The following is a 24,943-nucleotide window of genomic DNA, read 5'->3' as shown; positions in this document are numbered from 1 at the left end:
GTAGCCATCCAAGGTGCAGCCCCACAGGAGGCAGCCCAGAGCAGCGCGCTTCGCCACACACCGACCCCTCAAAGAAGCCAGAGCGATTTTTGCCCCGCTCGTCGCTTGCCGGTTCGGAGGCGGCCGCCTCAGGAAGCGGCAAGTTCGCTAACCCGAAAGTTACGGGAGCCGTCAGGAGCCTGCGCGGTGACCCTCCCTCGGCTGGGGCTCTTTTCCTCTCCCTGCAGCAGAGAAGAGGAGGGGAGCCACAGCAGAGGAGCCACAGGAGAGCCGCGCCTCAGGCAAGCAGCGCCCGGCCGCGGCCATGCGGGCGGCACCGCCCCGACGGCCGCCGCACCCCGCCCGGCGAGCTCCCACCTGTTACACCGCTCCCTCAGCGCCTCCCGCCGCCGCACTCACCAGGTACTCGGGGTACTCGTACATGTAGGTCATGCTGCACCGGTTCTCCTCGTAGAGGAACAGCACGTCCCGCACCCCTAACAGCACCAGCGCCGCCAGCACCCCGTAGAAGAGCGCCGCCGCCACGGCGGGCAGCCGGCGGCCCGCCCGCCCCATCGCGCCCCGCAGCCCACGTCCCCCCGCAGGCTCTCCGCGCACACAGGCACGGCGGGGCGGGGCGGGGCGGGGCGGGGAGCCGCCACCGCCCGGGAGGCGGGGCGGGCGGACGGGCGGGCGCCACAACCCGGCCGCCGCCGGGAGCGTGAGGGCGGCCGCCATGTTGGGAAGGTCCAGCGCTTGGCCGGCCGCCGCTCCGCCAGGCTGGGGGGGCCCGTCCGCCATGTCGCGGGGGTGGGAGCCATTACGGGGAGGTCGGGAACCTACCTACGGGTTTCCTCCAGCCAGTAGCTTACGGGGACAAGGCGTGTCCGCCATGATAGGGAGGTCAAGTCATGGCGCTACTGCTGAGGTGCGCTTGCTTAGTCGCCTCCTGCCCGCGGGGCTGCTGCTGAAGGGGCGCCGCCCCGGGCTGAGGCCCATGAGGAGACTCCTTCCCCTCGCCGCCCGTCTCTGCAGGCAGGCGGGCCTCGGACGGCGCCTTGTCGGCGTCCACGGACTCCAGGACGCCCTCCCGGGTGTCGAGGGGCGCAGGTTTATCCCCCGCGCTGGCAAGGGCCCGGGCCGCCGGTGGAGCCCCGCAGCCCAGGCGGGCGTACCGCCGGGGGACGGACCTCGCCGAAAATAAACGCGCAATCCCCACTGCTCGGGTGCTTTTAAGGTTCCTGGCCTGTTAGGAGCTTAGTCACAACGTGGGTCGGGGTGTTTTATTTAATTAAGCACTTCTAACAACTTACTATCTTTTATTATGTGTTCATCACTGGATTTTAGTCTCCGTGGGACAGCCCACGCCCTGAGGCGTGACAAACCCACGATTGCTGGTGTTGTGCCTCAGTGAAAACTAACATTAAATATTTTACTAACTGACCAAAAAAAGAAGTTCTTTTTTTCATCAACTTATTAAGACGAAGGGTAGTTACGTAGGGAAGTACAAGGTAGAAATACATACATAGTTGCATTTTCATTTTTGCTGCTAAATAAATAAACCTTTCCACCCCCTTTAAAAGAAAATTTACTCAGTTTTTCAACAGTATTTGTACCATTTTTATTTGTAAAAATAACCGTCTGAATGCATTTCAATAGTACTTTACAGTTAAGGTTCTTCATTACATTAATACAGCATTCAGTAGTTGAAAAAGTCACTAAACTGTGCTTGAGAAGATTCAGGTTGAATTCCAGGTCATTCACTGAAGTAAATATTTTTCCTCATTTCGCATGTGACATTTACCCAAGTCCTTAAACTTCAATTTACAAAAGCAAACAATACCGACAAAACCCCACTGAAACCATCAAACAATAGTTTATATTGTTTATTACAAATGTTATGCAAAATATAACACTGGCACCAGATTCGTATCACCATGGTTTGTAAAGATATATTGCACATGCTAAAGCATAAAATATAAGACAAAACCTACAAAACATAAGATATTGGCTTTAATATGTAGATCACTGCATAAGAAACGCATAAAATTACATTTTATACACACACTCAAGATTGTCACTAGTTTAAAACGCCCTTTCCTATAACACTGACCTAAGGTTTACTTTTTGTGTAATAAGAAAGCATTTTCAGCACTGCGAAAATTATACATTATTCCTATAGAAATTTAGCATATTAATTTTCATTTCAATGCAGGTAGAACATATGAAAAGAAGAAACACTTTATACATTCAAAGAAGGTCTGAAATGAAAATTTACTGGTAATATATTGCTTTTATAACACTCAAATGAAAAAAAAAACAAACCAAAAAAAACCCGAGTTTCACAAAACACTTCCATAATACACAAATATAAAAAGGCACTCTAATATTTCTTACATGACTAAGAATAAAAATCACAAATTTTTTTAAAATCATCCTCAAGATACATAACCAAGTTTCTCAACAGTACAATGGATAAACAATTCATTTCATGTGTTTGTTCTAATTCAACGATCTGGCAGTCGTTTACTGCATAAAAGTACCAAACACATTATGGTGCCCTTTTAGTAGCGATGAACAGAAATCCCCTGAGCTATTTCACAGCAATTTCAGGCAGTCCGGAGGTTGTAACTCAGTATTTATGAGAGAGACTTGGGACCCCATCCTGCTATGGATTCCACCTGCAGCTGTGGTTAAAATACAGGAGGAAACGATCCTGCCAATACAGCCGGGCAGATGGCTGCTCCTCCCCAAATAACCTTGGCTTGGTGCAGACACAGAGGTCGTCCACGTACTGTAAATTGCAGGATCCAGGGTTAAGTGCAACAGTTATATATGATTCACTCGACTCTTGTAAAAAGTCCACAGAAAGGCAAGGTGATTATTTACAAGAGTAAAATTATTCCCATGCTTAAATACCTGCTCTAAATTACAAATTTATTTCTACATGTGATAAATTATATTACAGATTAATGCGCCAGCATACAAAAAAAGGGATTCTGGTAACTGACGTGAGATGTGGGATAGGCCAATACTGAGTACTTCCAAGTGTCTTGCTCGGAACAATCTTCCTCCTAAATACACCATACTCAAACACGACTTTCGCAATGTCCTTAAGATGCTGACAAATCCTACGTTTCTATGATTTTTTGAAATATTGCATATTTACATCATTGTTAGTTTACAGAAAAGTTCCATCAGTAAAGTTTAGAATTGGTTCTTCCCCTTCTTTTACTTTAGAAGGATCAAAAGTAATTCGTAATGACCTATGCTTCTACAACATTGTATCTATCATTAAGAGGCAGCAGTTGTTGCACTACGCAATTACAAGAGTTACGAGGTATTGCAAATATACATAAGTATTTTCAGTAACTCTGTATGGTAGCAAGTAAAAATACTGACTTTTTTTAATGGCTGCTTAAATTAATACATCCTCCTCTTTGTAGAGAGGACTGGTTTTCTCCTAATGAAGCAACTTCATGTAGGATAGTGTAACTTTCTGTATTTTGGGGTGAGACTTATAACTAATCCTGCCAAGAAGCCTACCTACATCTCCAGTGAAAATAAGTTTAAAAGGCTTATCCTGCTGTTAGACAGGTGGCAGCCATTTCCCATTTGTTTATTTGTTTTCAATACCATCATTCCACATAAAAAAAAGCAAAATTTGGGATTTCTATTCATTTCTGAACAGACACCACTGAAAACTTTAACAACTGATCTCTCCTCTTATTTTCAGTGCTTAGAGTAAGGTGGTTATTGCTATTCTGCAACTTTTAAAAGCAAAAATGAGAAATATCAATCATAAAAATGTTATTCTGTGCTATTTCTGAGGAGAAAAACAGGGTTTCAGGTGCTCTGTCACTCTACTGCAGGAAATAAAGAGTTGAGGGAAATGTTTGCCTTTAGAGACACTATCCTCTGTGATTTTTTTGTTGTAAACTTTGGAAATTTGTTAATGTTCAAGGAGACAATATTTAATTTTAGCAAGGCAAACTAAATATATAAATATTTTTCTTAATTAAAGAACTGGAATCTGCCAACAGATTTTTAGACAATTCAGCGGAACATGGCTAAAAACTGCAACTAAAATGAAAATCCTTACTTTCCGTTTACCCTGCCGAAAGCGTGCACTGAGGAAGCGCGTCTCGTCCTCCCAGCACAGATATAGGCCTGCAGACAGCCTGAGTGTGACTCACGGGAACTTTTTAACACCTTGACTCCACGCTACGCTACTTTTTCCCCTCTTTACTGTAGCTGTACAATGTTCTCTCACTTGTCTAGCAAGGGGTTGATCCCAGTCTCATGCTTTTAAATGAGGGAAGGTGGTTTGCTTTCTGCTTTTTACCATTATAGCCTGTGGACTTAATCTTTGCATTCCATACAAGATGGGCGCTCTCCCAAAGTGCATCCGCCCTTCCTTTTTCTACTCAGGCCATCGGTCTTGCCTAGATTCACATTTCATTTTGCATCACGCCAAATAGTATGCACAAATGCTAACGAGGAGAACAAGCCATAGTTATTTTTCCTGGGCATTTGTTTCATTTCAAATAAATATAAACACATTTACATTAAAAGTATATGAACATATTCTTTAGTCTGGAAAAAAACCCAACTGTGGTCAACACATCATCAGTTACAAATGTCAACTTGAAACCTGTGTCATAAAATGTAAAATTCACTCAAGACAAGTCATTACCTCAAAAGTTTATATTTTTATGATTTAGAAAAACTACTTCATTATGTCACTCACATTTGAAGAAAAAAATAAAAGTAGCAAAGTCTTCCATTTAATTACTGAAGCGTTTTGGTCCTCTTGGTACAGCTGGTTAGTTCATGATAGCTTTTTGTTTTGGTTTTTTTTTGTTTTTGTTTACAATGTCTCATTCTTCCTTTTGTACATCTGTTGCAGACGAGGGTCGTGGTCCATTTGACCTAGAAACTTTGGCAGAAGGAGTAAACATATTCACAAAGTTGACCTTGCTTTAAAAGCTGGTGACAATAGGCTTTTTTAGCATGTATCTCCAATCCCCTGCACGGTACACTGCTATGTTTTCTGGTGTTTGGTATTTCAACTTTTGGTGTTATGCTTTCATTGCTTTACCTTTGCTCTGTTAATCCGAACACTGGCAAAAGTATTTTAAAATTCTATACTGTTTACAGTAAAAATAAGTTATTTAAGCATAGAAAAGGAAAAAAAAATCCATTTAAGTTGGCAAGTCATTATAAACTTTTACATATACCTTTGTCTACACCTGATTTCCCCCCCCCCCTTTTTTTTTTCTGGTATTAGATTCTTGGTTAATGGCTCAGGTGACAGAAATATCTAGTGACCCTAATTCTGTAGTGCAAATAAACCGTACGTTTGTGCTGAATTGAAAAAAAAGTAAGGGCCAAGTGATTTTCATTTTACACGAGTGGTTCCACTAGTGTCCGTGGGAAAAATATGGTGAGACAAGTAGAATTTGGCCTAAAGAGTTCATAACTATATTTTTCTAATTGTGTGCTGCAACTAAGAACTGTAAAAAGTGCCTTCTATACATTTAAGTGCTTAATACACGCAGAATGTAAAAGGTTTCATTTCCTGTAGAAAAGTAGTACAGGCAGTTTTAAGATTTACAACTTTACCTTTGGTTTGTGTAAAAACAAAATATCTAATTAACAGAGCCCCTGGAAGCAGGAAACAGACAAACGTAGGAAAGGGGTGATGCTCGAATCTATGGAAGCTACGCTGGAAATATGTTTGTGTACTAAAGGTACAGCTAAAACATGTAAGAACTTTTTACAAACAGTTTCCTGTTTATTTGTGCTGTCAAAAAGAAAAAAGGCATTTTCTCTGTTCTACTTAAAATAAGAGGTAGAGACTTCGGGCCTAAAGAAAACATCAGGAAGCTGAAAAGCCGCAGAACATTAATGGGAATATGTTCCAGTAAATCCCTCTAACTTTGTTATTTAAAGGCTTGATTCTCATCAACACTAGAAATCTTTCAATACCTACTTGTCAAGAATAATAGTTAAGAATATAGCTGTGGGATTTAGGCTGTTTAAAAAGACAACAAAAATACAAAAATAAAGCTGAAATGAAATAATCATGAAAAAAAAAAGTTTTTCAATACCAAAAAGTCAAAATGTTTCAGAATCTGAATCGTTTTCATTGTACCCATCCTCTGTTCCTATGTTATTACTCAAGGGCTTATTGTAAGAGTTAATGCTACCCATACTGGAGCCATCGCAGAGATGTGTCCTGCCCAAATTGTCTTTTTTAAAACAAACGAAGTTGAAAGCCGTCATTGAACTGGAAGGAGAAAAAGGCATCATGGTAGCCAAAATGAGTGCCAGGCAGTCAGCCACGTCTTTGTTAGGAGCGCAAGCCAGGGCTGGCGTATGACCTGGGCACAAATGCAGACAAGGCAATGGTTAGTACTAAGGGCACTGAGAACAGCACTGAGCATTCCTCATATACATCTCTAGGTGACATCGTAAGCAGGAGATGTATGTTCCGTTACCATCATGCCAGGCAACAGGGGTATGTTACTTATTTTAAATTAGACATGCTGGGGAAATACACACTTTATGGAGCATTTAAATCACTGTGACCACAACAAGCACTGTTTTTTTTTTAAAATCAGGCAGCAAACAGACTTCACGATACGAATACAAGCACTTGCTAAACACAGTTCTAGAGCACAGACAGTATGATGAATACAGAACACGGGGAGTACAGCAACAGCGACAGAAACCGGCTTCGGTTTCTGTGCCTATGAACAAGTCTCATTCTGAGAACAATGACTTTCGTTAGAACATAAAAGATACTAGTTTAAAACCGTTTTGAAGTAATAAGCAAACAATTTTAAAGACTGATCAGTTGAGTATCTATCTCCTCAACTCAGGAAGCATTTAATTTAGGAATTAAACTATGAGAGAAAAGAATTAGACCAGCGCACACGGTACACGTATAGCAGGTACAACTATGTGGATGTTTGGTTACCCAAATTTATATTATGTTAGAAGAATAACAACTGTATTCAGAAAGCATGGCATATGCTTTAAATACAAAGTTAATATTATACAGATGTCAGTAAAATGAAGAACTGGGGAGATATTAAAATTTTGTCTTCACTGGAGTTTAACGTGGCTCCTGTCCAAGCGCTGCCCCTAAAGCAGCTCTTCACATGTACAAATCTTGGAAACCAGTATGCTGATTACACTCGCTCTCTTTACATTTTGCAGGCTGCTGTGTGCTATTCCAGCACCTTCGAACAAATCCTCCTTTATACTAAGAGCAAACAAATGGTTTTGAAGACGGCTAAATCTTAAGCACTGCAGCAATAGTGATCTGAGGCAATGACCACTACTGATCTCCTGCTGCCTCAAGTAAGCTGAGAACACCTGCAATGTAGAGGAGTTTGGTGGAAAAATGTGAGTACAGCTTTGTAGCAAACTACCCACATTTAAGCACTGACTGCAGGGAATGCATGCCCTGAAGGGAGTTTCCCCTTCCACTGAGTTGTACTTACACTAAGATGGTACTTAATTTCTCTCTTTTCAACTGCGTACGCAGTTGTTCCTAGAAAAATTAGATGTGTACCAAATTTAAACTTGATTTTTACTCGTTACATACATGCAAATTAGCTGGATCTGTATGTACAATTTTAATGATGAAAACCGTGGTTCGAAGCTAGTCTGGTTCATTTTTCTCTCCCCTATCTTTAAAACGAGGTTAGGGCCAGATGACTTCAGTGGAACTCATTCATGCGTGTATATCTAGCTTGCGTTTGGTTAATAGTAAATACTCACCACTGAGTTCTTTTCATCCATAGATCTCAAATGACTTGCAATGATGGGTGAGTGTTATTATTGTTACTTTACAGATATGGGAAGATGGAGATACTGAATTGTTACATTAATGCCATGAAGTCAGTATTGTAACAAAGACCAGCTTATTTCAGGAAGACATTTTGGAAAATATTAATTATAGAAGCACATCCCTCTATGGGCTTTATAATGTTTAGGGAAGGACTTCATTGAGATCTGAAACAAAATTATCATATTTATTAACTAATCATGTATTTTATGAGGCAACAGTAATTTACTTGCATCTTGGATTGGGTCAGACAATTGGTAAGCACAAGCTTTGATCTCAGAATGAACTGGAACACAATCAAACATATGGTGATGGTTTTCTTCCTACCCATTAAAACATGCGCTGATTGAATGCATAATCCTTAATTCTTCTGCAAGGTGTCAGAATTATCCGGTGCCACTTGCATGTTTAGGAAATTCAAGTTACCACTGCACTCAAGCATTAAAAAAGACTAGCTGTTGACAGTACATGCAAAGTGAACAGTAAAAGGGACCGCTGTGATGTTCAGAATACATTTTTATATTAAAGAAAAATAAATAGTATCTTTTTTTTTTTAATAGGTACTCACACAGCTCACTGTCTGTTCTTGGAGGGATAAAAGCATCAATGATGTCTATCATCAGCTTTTAAGTCTATTGCTTCAGTCTGTTGTAAAATTACCTGTTGGGTCCTACTGAAGATTGTCAAAGTGTATTATTTACTTACCATTTTCATCTACTGCTAGGACACACGCCCCTTTGGCTAGCAACTCTTCAACCACCATCTTTAAGCCGTTCCGTGCAGCAATGTGGAGAGGTCTACAAAAACATAACAACTAAATTCAAGTTCAGTTTAAAATAGACTTTCTAAAAAGAGTTAAGTAATTCTTAAAGCATACCCAGCATCAGAAAGAGAACGTGTTCCTTTATTGGATCATTAAAATTATACTGTAGACATTAAGTTATATTACAGCCTTTAAAATAATCCTCATATTCCACATCTATAAAACACATGTGCAAGATAAATATAATTACCTTTACATACACAAAGATTGCCTAATGCTTTCCAGTCTAAAGGCTTTCTTTAAAAAGCTCTCATTTTTCCACAAATGCTCCATTTGCAGCACACAATTGACATTTAAAAGGAAAATTAATCTGAGACTGAAGAAACGCCTTTGTTCCATCCTTCAATCTGGCTACCACAGACCGTTCAAAATTATTGTATTGACTTTTTATCCTTGAATACTTGATTACTAATCTCTATTACCACAGAGCATCTGGAAATTAAAAATAACCACTGGTTTGCTCCCTTCCTGGGCAAACACCCCATGCTCCCATTTGGGGACAGCTAGTGGGACGGGAAAAACAATTTCTTATTGGAAGGGGGGAAAAAAGGGCTAAGATGGAATGAATTCTTCTGCAAGTACTAGATGATGTGCCACCTGAACTTGTAGTTGAATCTTTTCTTGTGGGATTCTCCCATCCCAGTCAAACAGTTGCAGCTGGACTAAGAATATAAGAATATTCTGCTGATAATATATGGTATGGATGGGAGTTGGACATAAAATATGACCTATAAAACCCTCTGAAAATTAAATCTATCACCTTAAGTCTAAATAAATTATTTATATTTAAGATGAAACTCAAAAAGCTAGGAAATGCCAGATGTATGCTTATACGTTCACATGATTAATAGACATTTTGATATAGTCTTCAAATAAATGACCTCATATAATTTTTCCACCAGACCATGTATAGAATTGGCATCAAAGGAATAAAAATTAGAAATGAAAATGCAATACAAATCTGGTCTGTTCAAGGGCAAGCACTCATAAAAATCAGAAATTAACTTTTCTGTTCTATGAAAAAATCTGAGACATGAATTTGAAATGCTAAATTGGGATCTTCCGGTAAGCCAACTGAACTTGAAAGGATCAGGCTATACTTACGTCTGCAATGCATTATTTTTTGCATTAATAAGGCTCTGTTCTTGTATCTTGTCAAGTATTAACAAGGCACATTTTTCATGACCCTGTAGTTGGGAAAATAACAAATAGTGTTAATTTGCTGAGGTGTTTGTAGTTGAGGCAAAAGAAATGTTACACATAGAACTCAGTTTGAAATAGAAAACATGCCTCTCAAGCATAAGGATGTGCAGTAAGTGAATTGTAGGAGCCTTAAAATACCATTTACAAACTGCTACTGGTAGGATGCTTCAGCACATTTAGAAATTTAGATGCTCACCTTCTTTCAGCCCTCCATTTATTATATATGAATTCACCTCCCCAGCTTTCAGAGAAGACCGCTATTTCTCTTGAAAGCGCATTCAATGGATTCTTTATTAGAACTACATAGTAACATAGGAAGAGGTGGTTTAATCTCAAAAACTAATACTATACTTTCTGGGTTTTTAAATGCCTTTCTGTATTATTAATAAGCTACTACAAAATCCCTTCAGTTCGAGAGCTCTAATAATGAAACTTTTGAAATAATACAGATCCAGGCCTTATTTCTGTCGAGCCTACAGCCCTGGCAGGTGAACAGCTGCCTGAAGGACCTTGAGAATTCAGTGCAGCTCTTGTGTCTGCAGAAACCGGAGTAATACTATCACACTGGAATCCAGTCTGTGGATAGGAGCAAAAGAAAAGGCCCAGGAGATGGAATCCCATGGGCATTTTTTCTTGCAAAAACAGCAGTAGCAATTGGAATTAAGAGGAAGAAAGGGTGGGAAAAGACACCACCACCAATCTAATCAATGCCTCTAGTTTTACTGCTACAGAGCATACGGAAAAATTTTGTGTTCCTTCCACAGAAATTGGAAAGTAAGAAAAAAGAATAAATACTTTATTTTTTTCTTTGCCACTTTTGCCACTGAACCTATGTTAAGCTATTTTACAGTGAGATTATTTGGTAAAATCTCAAAGGATTTTCCAGTATTTCTCTTAGTTTCCCTTCCTTATGTTTCAGCTGTCCCAAGAGGCATCCATATTTCTTAATTTACTAAACCTTGAAACAAACTTGAGAAAAAGCTTGAAACAATCTCCCTTCTTCACCATAAGTTCGACCATCACGTTTCCATTGCAGAAATATTTTTAGGAGCATACATACAGACTGCAAAGAGAATAGAAGCGTACAGAGGTCTTCAACTTACTTTACTGCTAGCCAAGTGCAAAGATGTATTCAACTCCTTATCCTTCAATGTCAGGTCAGCCTTAGCAATGTTCACCAAAAAGTCTGAGAGTATAGAATAGAAATCAACGAACAAACGCAATGGGCAGACAAACATGTAAAAACAGAGGAAAAAAATTTCTATTTTAATATGCATGTGCATAGATGCTAGTCGATTAAGCCTTTATGTGATGTAAATTTTATGAACGTGAAGTGAAAATAATGAATGAGAACAGACTAATCTCGTGCAGTTAATCAGCAAGCAAAGGCAGAGCAAATGACTCCTTCACAGTATCCCAAACCATCAAACATATATTCATCTTAATTTATTTATGAACTTCCCTATTTGCAGATCAGCAAGCTTTGCCTGAATCATCTCCCGAGAACAACTGTGGATTCGGCTTTGAGAGGACTAAGTGCATATAAAGAATTCAGGGTGCAGTCTGTGCTGTTGAAGCTAGAGAAAAGGGCATTCTGTTAAGCGAGTATGACCCCAATCCGTATGTCTATAGTCTAGCCTGGAAAAGCAGCTGCTGATAGCTGCCATTTTAAGATTAGGGCTTCCCGTAGTAGTGCAGACAAAAAAAGGTTACACAATCTTTTTCACAAGCGCAGTTTTACTGCTCCATAAAATCAAGTAAGTAAACAGGAGAATAGAATTACTACTCCCCTTGTGCTCTTTAAAGCACGCTCTTAGTAGGAAATAAGACTCCAGTTTGTTATTGCAAGTGTTCACCAAGACTACTGAGAAACAATGACTGAGAAGAAAAAGAACTTTTTTACAGATGTAAAAGTAGCTTCTTACAGACGTCTGCACAATTTATTTTTCTTCCTTAGCTTTCACAGGAAAAAAAATTGCGACTTATTTGGGACAATAACTGCAGTAGCACTCACCCTTCAAGACAAACAGAGGCAAGGAGGTACTTACCTACAGCACCTACATGACCGTTGTGAGCTGCCATCATGAGAGGTGTTTTTCCTGCGTGATCCGCAGCATTCACTTGTGCGCTGTGACTCAGGAGGAGCTGGAGGCACTCCACGTGATCCGCGAAGGCTGCTGCGTGAAGGGGCGTTCTGTGGGGAGAGTGACACGACCACAGCTGTTGCTAAGAATGACAATATTCCTGTTCACTTACCTGCCCAACAACCTGAAAGTGCAAGACTTTTTTTTTTTTTTTTTCTATGAAACTTTGAGTTATCACCACGGGAACACTATAGTAGCAGCACCTGAAATAAGTTAAATAATATTTACAGTCTCTGTCCTGGTGTAATATAAACTTTAAAAAAAAAGGGAAGCATAAGGTAGATATGATACTGTAGACAATCTCATATTAGCAGCATATTTATTTTAATGGAGCACACTGCGTAATATGAAAAGTAGTACAATCCCTCATTCTTATTAATTTGATTTTATTTTTTTTAACAAGCCTAAGAGGGGAAGAACTATCAGAAAAGAACAGATCTATTGTTTAAAAAAACTGAAGTATTTTAAGTTATAGTCAAAATATTGCAGCAACAAGCTACAAGAACAGTGTTACTATAAAAGGCAGAAAGAATTCTATCTGCTTTGAAGGTTAGCGGTTTCCACAGGACTGAGACACTAGAATTCGTTCGCTGTCTCCCTGTGGCATTTTGAGTCTGAAGTGTGACTAATAGAGATGAAAGATAGTTGGTACGCAACCCCGCTCATAGTGTTACTTCAGGTTTTGCTTATCAGTAAGGGTGAGGTGGTCTTACCCTTATAGGAGTAGATAATCACCATTACTGAAGGTCTTGAATTTGTTTTAATTAATAGAAACAATGCATATTCAATTTTTAGAATTTCATTAATTTTAATTAAATATATATATACACACACACACACAGAGTGAGGAGATTATCAACATGACAAAATAAGGATTTGGCTGAATGCATATCTCGTGCTGTATGAGTATTATTTTGCTGCATAGATCTTTTGAGTTGTGTGCCATGAGAATTCTAACATAACGTTAAAGCTTTTAATGAAATACTTTCCTATGTGTACATAGCATCACTCCATTTAGCAAAGATAAACATGTTTAAATATTTAACACAAAAACCTGGTTCAGGAAAACAGCCTATAGTCATAGCTGTTCTTAACAAACAAAATACTATTTCTTTTCTATTTCTTTTCATATGTACTATGAAATCGAATACTTGCTTCAAGTGAGCCACCATTTAACTCTGTTGCAGTGTAAACTGCTGTCTGAAAGAATCAGCATGACAAGCCTTAGCTCAACCGTATCAGATAAGGATTAGTTCCAGAGTTTCAGAAAGAATTATGAAAAATACTAGATGGATTCATGAAGATGAAATGCAATTTGTTTAAGAAGCTATTACCTTCCTTTGTCATCTTTGCAATTGACAATGCTGGCATCGATGGCTCCGATGAGCAGGGATGCACAGTTTTCATGATCGTTGATTCTGCCAAAGAAAAGACATTTTCAAAAAGGTAAAAAGTCTACATCTTTTCCCACTTTACAATATTAATTTACTTCACTTCCCATTAATATTTCTTATTGGTTATTCCTAAGTTATCTTAACATACCTTTGCCATAATGCTTTCAGTCACATTTCTGATAATTCATCATCTCTCCATTTAAGCAAACTGCACGTGCTACTATGAACTTCAGCCTCTAAAGTAAAGCTGATTCTGCAATTGACTATGCACAAATGTAACTGAAAGTGCACTGCAAACCTAGGATTAAAACCTTAATACCTTAAAATCATTTAGTCTAAATGTCAAACACACCTGGATCTGGAAATCACTCAGTCATAGATACCTACACATAGAATGCTTTATTCTAATGTTTTAGGCACTGAAGCCCACATCTCTTCCAACTCACACATTTAATACTTTTCCTTGATGGATGTACTCAATTAATACTCTTTCTGGTTATTGTTAATTTGTCTCATTTCATTATGAAAATTAACAGTGTTTAGTAACAGTATTGGACATACAGTACAGCTGACACACACCCACGCTGGATTAGCAGCTGTTTTCATTTTAAATTTGCAGGCATTTTTAAGTTGCACAGCTTTTTAATGGGTTTCAGAATTACATACTCATTTAAAAGAATATAGAAATTGAAAAAAAAATTTCAAAGCCTTCAGATTTCAGATTTTAAGCAGAGTAAAAACAGTGCTTTATATATGCTTTTATTTCTCTAGTATATTGGGGTTTTTATAATTTCAAAGTTTGATACATGACAAATTACTTTTCTACTCTCCAGTGATGCGTACTGCAGAAGGGAAGCCTACACAACTCCTATCATTACTTCTGGAAGACATTCATTCTTGTAATAGAATACAGAACAGAAGGCAGTCATTCTAACTGTTGGCAGAAATTAAGAAGGTTTGTAATTTTTTTTCAGTGCTTAATTCCTTGCTCTTCTGATAGCTTACATGTTTCAATAAGCATGTTAAGTCCTACAAACTAAAGTAATCTTGCATTTAAAAAAAAAAGCATTTGCAATTATGTTATGAAAAGTTACAATTTTGCTCTATTAGAATCCTTTCCATATGAAAACATACTGCTTTATTTGGATAAGGAACATGTATAGAATACATGCATGGAAGAAGATTAATAACTCATAATAGCCACCACCTTTTTGTTGTTTATAAGTAATATTAAAACTTTGGGTACAGAGTCTGCCTCTATAACTGATCAAGTACCAAACCTTCAAGACAGAGAGTATGTGAGAAGCAAAAAAGACCATGAAGAAAATCAGCCTGGAAAACACTCAGCTGAGGATGTCTTGGAAAAAATATGGCCTGCAGAGAACACCATTCTAGCATAGCATAGACTGTTGTTTCAAATCCTTCCTTCATTAGGCATGTTGTCCCTATTGCTAAAAAAAAATCATCTTGATTTTCTGGGCTCCCCAGTTCAAGAGAGACAGGGAACTACTGGAGAGAGTCCAGCATAGGTCAACAAAGATGACTGAGGGATTGTAGCATCTCCCTTCTGAGGAAAAGCTGAGAGAGCTGGGACTCTTTAGCCTGGAGAAGAGAAGGCTGAGGGGAGACCTTATTAATGTTTACAAGCATCTAAAGGGTGGGTTTAAGGAAGATGGAGCCAGACTCTTTTCAGTGGTTCCCAGTAACAGGACAAGGGGTAATGGACACAAGCTGGAACATAGGAAGTTCTGATCAAAATATGAGAACTTTCTGAGCTTTCAGCCATTGGGTTTCAAAGGAGCCTCAAAAGCTCATACTTACAGGGACCAAGGCACTATAGCCCAGGTCACGGCCTAAGAAAGGAAGAGCTATGAAGTTCCAGCCTGTGTGAAGAAAAGGCATAGGTCTCTAGTTGTATGCAAGGGAAAAGAAACTAGAAAGGGAGCAGAAATGCAGCTATTTAATTAAAAGTCAGAATTTCATCAAATAGCCTACATGTATGAAATTTATGCAAAAATACTCTATTCTGCCACTTTTTCAGCAGACGTATAAGCACAATTTTATGATCAGCTTTAAAATTATTTGCTCATGCCAATAATCTTAAAAAAAAAAAAAAAGCTTTCTTCTCATACTGCTACTTTTTCCAGACATATCCTAAAACATTTGTTACTGGAGATTTCTACTTACACAGCACAGTGCAATGGAGAGAAGGTATTACCATAGAATGTGCGGAAAAACTTTTGTTCCAATAGTACCTCTATGCAGTTTTCATGACCTAAAAGAGATCAGACATTTCACAGTGTTGCACAAAGCAAGTAATTCACTTAATTCATATTAGGCTTATACAGACTGGAATTTAACACTAAGGTCGAAGTTGAACACAATGTGTATATAAGCTCTTATGTAATAAACAGATTTTTTTTATGGCAGTAGCAAGATAGATCCATGCTAATATTAGCACTTACTGAAAAAAAAGTAAAGGAAAAAAAAGTCTCTTTTTGATGTGATGTATGTTGTCTTACACATCTCCAAAGATGGTCTTAAATAATGGTATTAGGAAGCTTTATCCTTATATTAAGTGGCAAGTTCAGATTATCCAGTTTAGAACAACCAGTTCAGTTCAGAATATCCATCAATTCACACGGTCTCTTGCATCAATAAATAGGAAAGTGACACCTCAAAGCAGCATTCCCGGCCCCACAGAAATCAATTTAATTACTGACATCAGAAAAAACAGAATTTCACCCTGGCCTCCTGTGACTGGGAGCAAATGAGTTGCAAAGCCAGTGGGAGGTATTGGGTATTGCTGGAATTTCCCTGGCTTCTGCCTTGAAGAGTGAGCACAGCCAACGCTGACTGCAGAGGGGAGATAATTTGCCTCTTCATTTCAAGCTTCTCAAAGTGTTAGGCTGCTTCGTTATCGTGTTTCCCTAAAACTGAGGCCACCTCTGAACTTGGCAAAAGTCCACAGGGAGAACCTTACCATTGTAACAAGCCCAGTGCAGCGGTGTATAACCTTGATTATCTTTCAAACTGCAGTCTTCCTCTGAAAGTGCTATCTGCAGTAATTCACTCAGCCAAGTGGCGTGACCCCGAGCTGCCGCGAAGTGCAGAGGTGTTCTGCCTCTGGCGTCTTTACATAAAATAGATACTTCTTTCTCTAACAGCATCTGAACACACTCTTCATGCCCAGTCATAATCTGATAACAGAGAAATGAGTAAAGAGGTTGACATCATACAGATTCTTGCCCAGGAAATATGGAATATGATTGATGCCTGTGAACATGAAACGGCCTGCACGTGATTCAGAAGGCAGAGATGGAAGCTCCTTTGCTCCCATGAGTCCCTATGGTAACTGATACACTGAAATGTATTTGGTGCTGTCTTTCAAAGGCTTTGATTCCTACTCTGTGGAAGAGACTCTGCTAAGTGCGGCACAAAAGCAAGGAGGAGTTTAAGACTAAGGAAACAGATGAACAAGGAGAGACGTTCAGAAAACCTGAGTCTGGCTTCTCAAAACCACGTATGAATGTGAGAGAAGAACTGAGGAAAAAAAGGATCAAGAATATCATCAGGAATATGAAAAGCTGCTTTAACAGCTGGCCAGCTACTATCAGCGACCTCTGTACCATACATAGGTTAGCTTTGGTATCTTGGGCATGTTCATGTATTGCTATCAATACAGAAGAGAATTTTTATGGCTGTAGCTTTTAGACTGGTGCCGGAGTCCTAAGCTGAACTGCTCACTCTAGTTATCATAGAGTTCTGTATAAATACCATCTCTTGCATCAACTTCACATTGGGTGAGAAGCTGACTCCTAGAAAAGATAAGACCTGCCTCGAGTTTCACTGCCTCTACAAAAAACTTCGGGCTTAATTATTTACACCGTCCTCCCCCAGGAAAATGAAAAAACCTGCTGGGCAGTTCTTTTAAAGAAATTATTTTCCGAATTTTTAAGGTGCTCAGTTACAAGAATAATGATTGCTATTGTAAAACATCTAGAGCCAAGAAAAAATGGTCTAATCAGTATTTTAGCTAATTAATTAAAGCGAATGTAAAATAAAGTCAAAAGCAGAGCATTACTGAGATCCGATCTGTCCTGCTTTTTTAATCTCATTGACTATGCGTGGTCATGTTTCAAATCATTTACAGTATTCCCTACATTCAGCATCCCTGTATTTATACATGAATTGTAGTCACAGTAAAACAAATAATTAAGAATTGTAAAAATTAAGTCACCCCTCGATGTAAAGCTGTGCATCCCAGGAGATCAGCTGCATCTACAGATGCTTCTTTTTCAAGTAATAAAGAAACAGCATCAATGTGCCCATATGCCACTGCAAGCATTAGTGGGGTTCTAGAAAAAGCAAAAACAAACCAGTCACAGCTATAAAATGACATCCTACTTGCCACTGCCGACTTACAGAATAGAGAAATCAGGAAGCCCTGCATTTCTCCCCATTCCTGCCCACAAGCCTGTTTCTTTCACCATACTCATCTATAAAACACCCAAGTTTTATGACCTTTTGTATGAACGTTTAACAAACAACACCATGACTAAAATAGAAACAAACCCATTTGTAAGCAGTTTACGGAGCAACATCATTCAAGACAATCTGTTCCCTTAATAACCTACAATTATTGTCACCTCCAGCGACACGTGAGCTTTAGAATACCCAAGCGTTGTGAATGAACATCCCTGCTAGTTACCAAGATGACAACCACCCAAAGCATTTCTTTTGCAAATGCTGCGCAATTGCTTAAAGGGAATGAAGGGACATGAGGAAACTGTTCAAGCCAAAATTTGGACTAACTTATCTTCCATTTTTTCTGAAAAAGATCTGTTCTCCTCCTATTTTTATACAAGACTAATGCCAGTTAAAATTATATGTACAGTCAGATATGTTCCAGGCACCCCAAATGAGTTTTTTTAACCATTCACGTTTTTGCTTTAAAGATGTACTTTATTCTCCCTCTATAACTGTCATTTAATGAGAAGTAAAATTTTTGTAGGAACAGCTCGGATGCATGTGTCACCTCAAATAAACATTCTGTCCCACTGCACCATCCTAATATACCAAGTAAACCCTGAAATAGCAATGTTTTAGAAAGAAAAAGACTCTCTATAGAAACATCTCAGGCGCTTGTTATTTTTTATTGAATCTGGCCCTCAGCATCTATGAGGAATTGTTTAAAGTACGAAGCAGAGGCTAAGATTAATGAATAATCCTTTCCTCGTGGCTTAGATCAACTGAATAGGTACTTTGTAATCTCTGCCAGATTCTGTAAGGAGTAGTGCAGGAAAGACAGTATTTCAAATAAATTGTGAGAAATCCGAGATGCTATTTGAATCACGGAGCTGAAAAAAGCCCATCACAAAGAAAACTTACTGTCCTTTGGCGTCTGTCACATCAGGGTTGTCTGCAACTTCTAGCAACAACCGTAAACAAGGTGTATGGCCATTAATGACTATAAAGAAAAAAAGTATGTTTAATTAAAATATGTTTAATTTCAGATACTTTGCCATTGGAATGCTTATGGATAAGAAATTTCCTTATAAACAATGAAAATATTCCATCGTATAAGAAATTATTATTCCCACAATTTTGATTTAACTTGTGCCGATGAAATGGTGAGCTGCTTTTTCCCTGACCTCAGTAAGACAAGGATTAGTTCTCTTACATACAAAAATCCCAAATGAGTAAAACAGAAATCATGATTTTCACTACTGAGAAGATTTCTGCTAACCCAGACAGCATTTCAAATTCCCTCAGACCGAGCAGGCAGAAAGGCTTTCTGCGATCAGACTTAGAAGGCAGGAGGAAGTATGTCGGCAGGGCTCCTTAATTCTGTGTGCGCTCTACAAGCAAGTTCTTCAGTGCTGCTATGAAAAAAGAAGCATTTGCAAAGAATGACCAATGATACAAATGTCATATTCGTAACGGCACATAACACCAGAGACTAAAATTCCCTTTGGGTTTTCCCATCTTTTCTCATTTAACATTATTGGAAGCCACGGCTACTTCTCAAAAACGGGGTTTGCTTTTTACAATGTAACCCATTGCTGTTGGAAAACCGCTCTGAGTTACTACATTTTGCAGGACACTGGAAACCCATCTATGTGTCAGCTGGCTTAAAGGCTTCAGCCTTTCATGGGATGAAGAGGACAGTATTTTCTTCTCTGAAAAACAATAATTCCTGTACTCGGTAGGTATAGATGGTGTTCTTATTACAGCAAGTCATGCGTTCACACTGCCTACACCCTGTGGGCTGAGGCAAAACCCTTGGACACCACCTATGTCACATCATTCTGGCAGAGAAACGGGCCCACATCATCGCATTTAAATCGTTCATCCAAAAATAATCTTAGTTGCTCTACCCAGAAAAATAAAAGACATTTTTAGTTATTTACCACTAAGTAATGCCATATACATAACATGTAAACAGTTCTGCAGGGCTGATGAGTCACTGGCTTGGAGGGGGGAAGATCTGTTCTTTCTCCCAGCAGGAGGAAGAGGAATCATAACTTGTTCACACCAATGTCTGAAAAGGCTTTTGGTAAATGTGTTTTAGAACAGATACTCCCGAAAACTCTCAGGAGCTGACCCAGCGACTGCCAAGCATTACAGACCCTGCAGGGAACATCAGTTTTGCCAACAGAGCTACAACACTAACACTGGGGGAACGTTTGCGATGGATTCCCCAAGCTAGCCAGAGGAAAGGCTGGTGGTAATAAAAGCACACAGGGAACATATAATTTAAGCTAAGGAAATTCTCCATATTATGAGGTCAAAGAAAGTCTATTCTCTGAGGAGGTCAGACAGAAAAAAGAAATACTTCATTAGGTGATTTCTCTACTAAAGTTACAAATTCCTTTACTGAATGGAGCTCTGCAGAATCCCGTAATCCACTTCAGGTCTCCTTAACTGTCCTGCTCAGCACTTGTGCTTGTGTAATTAGAAGGAATGAAGGCAAACACGTTTAAGGGGATGGGCACACATGCATTCTTCTTTCGAGTGCACGGTACTGCACGTGCAAGTACTCATTCTTGTGTGTGCAAATGCGCACTGTCACTCAAGGGATTAATTCAGCAAGAATTCTGTTTGATTTCTCAAAATATGCCAGTTTACCTCTTAGACTTGCATTGCAAATAAAAACTGCTGAATGCTGCAGTGGCAGCACGCAGAGTTTCTGATAGGTGGCATCATTCTTTGCTAAAACACTCCTAAACAAAATGTATTGTTATGAAACAGGATAATAAAAATCATCAGATTGCAAGTGACTTTTTATAATAGTCGAGGATATAAGCTTTACTCCAGAGCTAATCTCCACAGAAAAAGATCAGAAAAGTCTACAATGAACCTTCCTACTGGTTTTACATGGAAGGCACTCATGCTACAGTAATGGGGGCAATTAAAAAAGAAACTCGAAGAGGAAAAACCCCCACAATCAGAATTTGTATGAAGGTAATAATTCTGCCTATTAAAAGTAACACCTTCTATTTAACAAATATAATCAATTATAGTCTACAGATCTATTAAAAAACATAAAATCCATATTTTAAGTCAAGAGTTGCTAAGAAAAACACAGCTTTGTTACCATTTACTTTTCTCAGTGCTGCAGAAGCCTTACAATTCAGCTGTGACAACAAGAAACCTATGTCGCTATATCCAAATTCTTCAATAAATGCAAAATCAGGCTGGTACATCTTCACCATAGCAGTAAGTCACACCCTGTTCATCATCAGAGTCCAAGCTACGTTTGAAGTGACTATAGGAAAGCTCTTGACCAACACAGCTCCAGTTTTGTAGTGGCACAGATCTTGGTTTAAATTAATTAAATCAACAGTTTTAACAAAGTGAGCATTGGCTGCATTTACTATTTTGTGGTTTTATCAAAAACAACTAAAAAGCCCCTCCATTACTTTACTGCAGGGAGTAATGTACTCGGTTCTGATGTGACATTTCAGAAGGCAGAAAGCATTTCTTAGTATGCTGTGAAGATTTAGTACGCACATTTTCTTCAGTACTGCAGACATTAACCTCATGCTTCCAGGCTGCACTTGCATGATCACACACACAGAGCAAAGTGGTATTAGAGGATGTGTATGCATTTTAATCTAAGCAAGTTAAAAGATAAACAGAAAGACAATCAAGTCTGGCTCTGAAAATAACGAAGTATTAATTTTACTTCCCACTAGAGGTCACTGCTATGCTGTACTGAGCCCCTCAATAAACAGCCAGAAGAGAAACGTTCCCTTTGGCACCTCTGCGTATTTATCTCACAGGTACATTTAAATAATAACATTTAAATAAACGGCAAATTCTACATTTTCCAGGTAATTATGCACGTTGCATAATTAGCACTCAACTCATGAGGAATGGAGCAGACTCCCAACAACAGCAAGTTTACCAGCTAGCTCTGGAGGAGGATCATGTCTGAAAAGGGGTGAATTTCTGTAGTGTTGCCCCTGCAAAAGGTTGAAAGTTTTGAACACCAGCATAATTTCATCACCAATGAGAACCTACCTGTATTTTCAACCTTTCTTCCTTAGGAGAAGCAGTGAGGCAAGTGTTCTCTCTTCCCATGATTTTTTTGGCCAAGGAACCATTGTCATAGGGGAAACATCCCACATCTTAAAGAGTAGGTGGTAATAGAGAGGTACGGTAAAGTAGAGGCAAGCAGGTAAGGGCAGAGCAGTAGTGGTGTGGGAAAATATGGGACTCTGTGTGAGAGAGGACTGAATCACAGGGACAGAGGAAAAAAGACCAAGGAAATGGAAGATAAGAGTTAACCATGGGAGCTGAGCAAACAAGCAGCAGTCCTCAGCACATGTCAGAAATCTCCTTCTTCCATTTAGAAAAAACATGCATAGGGATAGTAGGGAGGTAAAAGGTAACTGCTTCTGTCATGTGAAGTTTAGATCACAAGCATAACATAAGCACACACTCACCTGAAGCATGGAGGGGAGTCCTTTTGGTGACATTGTCTTTTACAGTGACAGAAGCACCCTGGCTGATGAGAGCTTCCACGCACTCTGCATGTCCTTTAAATGCAGCCAGGTCCAAAGCAGTGCGTCCTTTCTCATCCTTAATATCCAGATCTACCAGAGACTGGAGAAGTACCTCCAATGCTTGATGGTGACCGTTATAGGCCTAGAAATATGAAATGTGTCATGTAAAGAACACAACTCTCTTCTTTCAAAAACTTTCATGTAAAACAGGAATAAAATCCATCATTGTCACAGTCTCCTAAACACAATAGAAATGACACAATTTTCTTGATTCCTTATGACTCTCTCTTCAGCCTGAAAGGATTTTCTCAAATTACACTGTAGCCAAGAAACTAAAAAAATCCTAGTGGTTAGGGACAGAAAATTATGACTGTTGATTTGCTCTAACCTTCCAAAACAGCACAAGGGGAGGAATTTCAGGCAATAATTTGCCATTCGGCACAGGTGAATCAACAATTCATTTTTCACTTTCTACAGTATCTTTCAGGGAAACGTTTGCTTCAAAAACTAGATTCACTAGAGCGATGCTGGTCAGAGGTCTCATGGATTATCACCTAACTGGGTGCTAAATTCAACATATCTGCTGGTCTCCAACTAAAAGAAAGCAGTTCTCAAAACAGATTTTGTGCAAATACAAACACAAAGTTGACCTGCTGTTTATAGCTGACTCTTCATGGAGTATTCCTGCCAGTAGGATCATTTGGGTAGAATAACTACAGTGGACAAGTAGATGCACTTCCAGACCTACAGCCACATTTGGGTCAACAGCACAAACACAGGTGACATTGCAAAAACCCATTGGATAGCCCCAGAAACTGGAAACATTTAATTCATCTTTGCAGGGACTGCCCTCCTCTCCTTACTGTTAGACTCCCAAAGAACATCCTTTTTATTTATACATGAACATGTAATTAGTATTACCAGAGTTGAAGCAATTAATGAAAACAGAAGAGAAACACAAACATGAAGGAACCAAAGAGGCACTGAATTTCAAGGTGAAGGATTCTGCCCAAGAGGGACTGGCGAGGAAATGAGTTTGGTGTCTGACCAGCTGCAGGGCAAGTCCCTTCCCAGCACAGGAATTTGTGTTGGTGATAGTGTAGATTGTAACTCCTTTTGGGGCTTGGGAGTGACACTCTCTTTCCTGCAGTCTTCAAATTGCAGAAAAAAAGACAGGGAGAAGTGTTTGGTGACAAACTCAGTCTTTTAACCCAACTGTTTTGGCTCTTGTTCCCTCAGATTACGCATGGATAATTCAAAGGTCAGGTCAGAGCTGTTCTGGCTGACTGAGAAACAGAGATATGATTGCTACAGAACTAAAACCCGCCCCTGTCTTTGAGTAAGCAAGTTGCTTCCCTTTCAAGAAGAGGGCAGCTTCACGGTGAGGCTGGATATTCAGTGAAGAGCCAGCCTGTGAAAGACGTATGAGGAGAGACGGAGAGGTGTGGGACTGTTCAGCTTCAAAAAGAGAATGCTTAAGGGCATCTCACCAATGTGTATAAACACCTGATGGTGGAGCAAAGAATACAGAGACGGACTCTTCTCAGGGATGCCCAGTGACAAGACAAAAGGCAAATTTAAACATAGGAAATTCCATTTAATGCAAAAATAAACAACAAAAACCCACAATATTATTACTGTGATGGTGGTCAGATACTGGAATAGATTGCCTGGAGGCTGTGAACTTTCCATGCTTGGAGATATTCAAAATGTGATGGGGCACGGCCTTGAGAAAACCTGCTCTAGCTTTTAGCACAGAAGTGGGACTAGCTGATCTCCATCAACTGTTCTGTGATTCTGCACAAGAAAACTGGGAAGAGAGATCATGAATCTTGAGTTCTTGGGAAAAGGTAGCTATTGTGATCTCTGAGGTCGCATGTGTTGGATCTCCTCTTGACAGCATAGTTTCGGTGGCATGATCCCAGGGCACTGCTGGGGTTTAAGCATGCTTTCCCACGCCTTGCTGTGTACCAGATAGGTTTTTGCACTCTGCACATCTCCAGAACATCAGAGCATCCCATTCCATGATCAACGCCATAGGCTCAAGCTCTAGCCCCAAATTTATAAACTAGTTATAAACAGAGGCTGCAACTTTCCATTTAATTTCACTTCAGTGTCTATGTCTGTTTCTTACCTGAGTGTTAGAGTCAATAAGAACCAAGAGCTTCAGCTGCCAAAAACTTAATTAACGATTCCAGCCCAGAACCTGTTTTTGTTACATCTAGGCCTACATCCCTTCCCAGCTTTTTCAAAACAAGTCTATGATTAAACCTGCTTCAAAGAAGAGATTAAGGAATTATTCTAAGAGATAATGATCAAACACTTTACACGTCTCATACTTACAGCTAAATGCAAAGGACTTTTCGTGGCTGCAGAATCAGATTCCTCAAACATATTGTTGGTTTTTTCCAGAAGCTGAAAATGAAAAAAAAAAAACAAAACCAAAAACCAAGACAGTCTTAAAACATCTTTGCATGAGACAGCATAAATTCTCATGGACTATAAATCAGCAGACAAAGATTTAT

At 39.4% G+C, this 24,943-nt stretch overlaps 2 protein-coding genes and 1 long non-coding RNA gene across 15 annotated transcripts in view; 1 reads left to right on the top strand and 2 right to left on the bottom strand.

Annotated features, from left to right (window-relative positions):
* Nucleotides 1-601, bottom strand: part of PGAP1 (post-GPI attachment to proteins inositol deacylase 1) — a 45,398-nt gene extending 44,797 nt beyond the window's left edge. For both annotated transcript variants that reach the window (XM_063342514.1, XM_063342515.1), the window contains exon 1: nt 400-601. In XM_063342514.1, coding sequence (XP_063198584.1) covers nt 400-555 — 156 coding nt within the window. In that variant the 5' untranslated portion in view covers nt 556-601. The remainder of the gene's footprint in view (nt 1-399) is intronic.
* On the top strand, nt 209-24,376 carry LOC134519015 (uncharacterized). 2 transcript variants are annotated; one of them, XR_010072113.1, is made up of 5 exons: nt 209-402; nt 7,207-7,395; nt 11,824-13,456; nt 14,238-14,359; nt 23,658-24,376. It is a non-coding gene; the product is annotated as an uncharacterized LOC134519015 (long non-coding RNA). The 2 variants fall into 2 exon arrangements; XR_010072112.1 differs by lacking the exon at nt 23,658-24,376 and adding an exon at nt 16,798-17,616.
* Nucleotides 1,587-24,943, bottom strand: part of ANKRD44 (ankyrin repeat domain 44) — a 145,586-nt gene continuing 122,229 nt past the window's right edge. For 7 of the 11 annotated variants that reach the window (XM_063342502.1, XM_063342503.1, XM_063342505.1 and 4 more), the window contains 12 exons: nt 24,762-24,833; nt 22,359-22,560; nt 18,796-18,874; nt 17,645-17,762; nt 16,388-16,604; nt 15,592-15,679; nt 13,345-13,428; nt 11,915-12,060; nt 10,970-11,052; nt 9,768-9,850; nt 8,546-8,637; nt 1,587-6,365 (listed from right to left, as the gene is read on the bottom strand). In XM_063342502.1, the coding sequence (XP_063198572.1) occupies nt 6,100-6,365; nt 8,546-8,637; nt 9,768-9,850; nt 10,970-11,052; nt 11,915-12,060; nt 13,345-13,428; nt 15,592-15,679; nt 16,388-16,604; nt 17,645-17,762; nt 18,796-18,874; nt 22,359-22,560; nt 24,762-24,833 (1,530 nt within the window). In that variant the 3' untranslated portion in view covers nt 1,587-6,099. Of the gene's footprint in view, nt 6,366-8,167; nt 8,269-8,545; nt 8,638-9,767; nt 9,851-10,969; nt 11,053-11,914; nt 12,061-13,344; nt 13,429-15,591; nt 15,680-16,387; nt 16,605-17,644; nt 17,763-18,795; nt 18,875-22,358; nt 22,561-24,761; nt 24,834-24,943 lie in introns of those variants that run through there. The other 4 variants (XM_063342510.1, XM_063342513.1, XM_063342511.1 and 1 more) reach the window with 3 other exon arrangements.

Source organism: Chroicocephalus ridibundus, chromosome 7 (assembly GCF_963924245.1).
Source record: "Chroicocephalus ridibundus chromosome 7, bChrRid1.1, whole genome shotgun sequence".
Taxonomy (NCBI): Eukaryota; Metazoa; Chordata; class Aves; order Charadriiformes; family Laridae; genus Chroicocephalus; species Chroicocephalus ridibundus.
The sequence above is the reverse complement of the archived record's forward strand: the minus strand, read 5'-3'. Positions and strand labels throughout refer to the sequence as shown.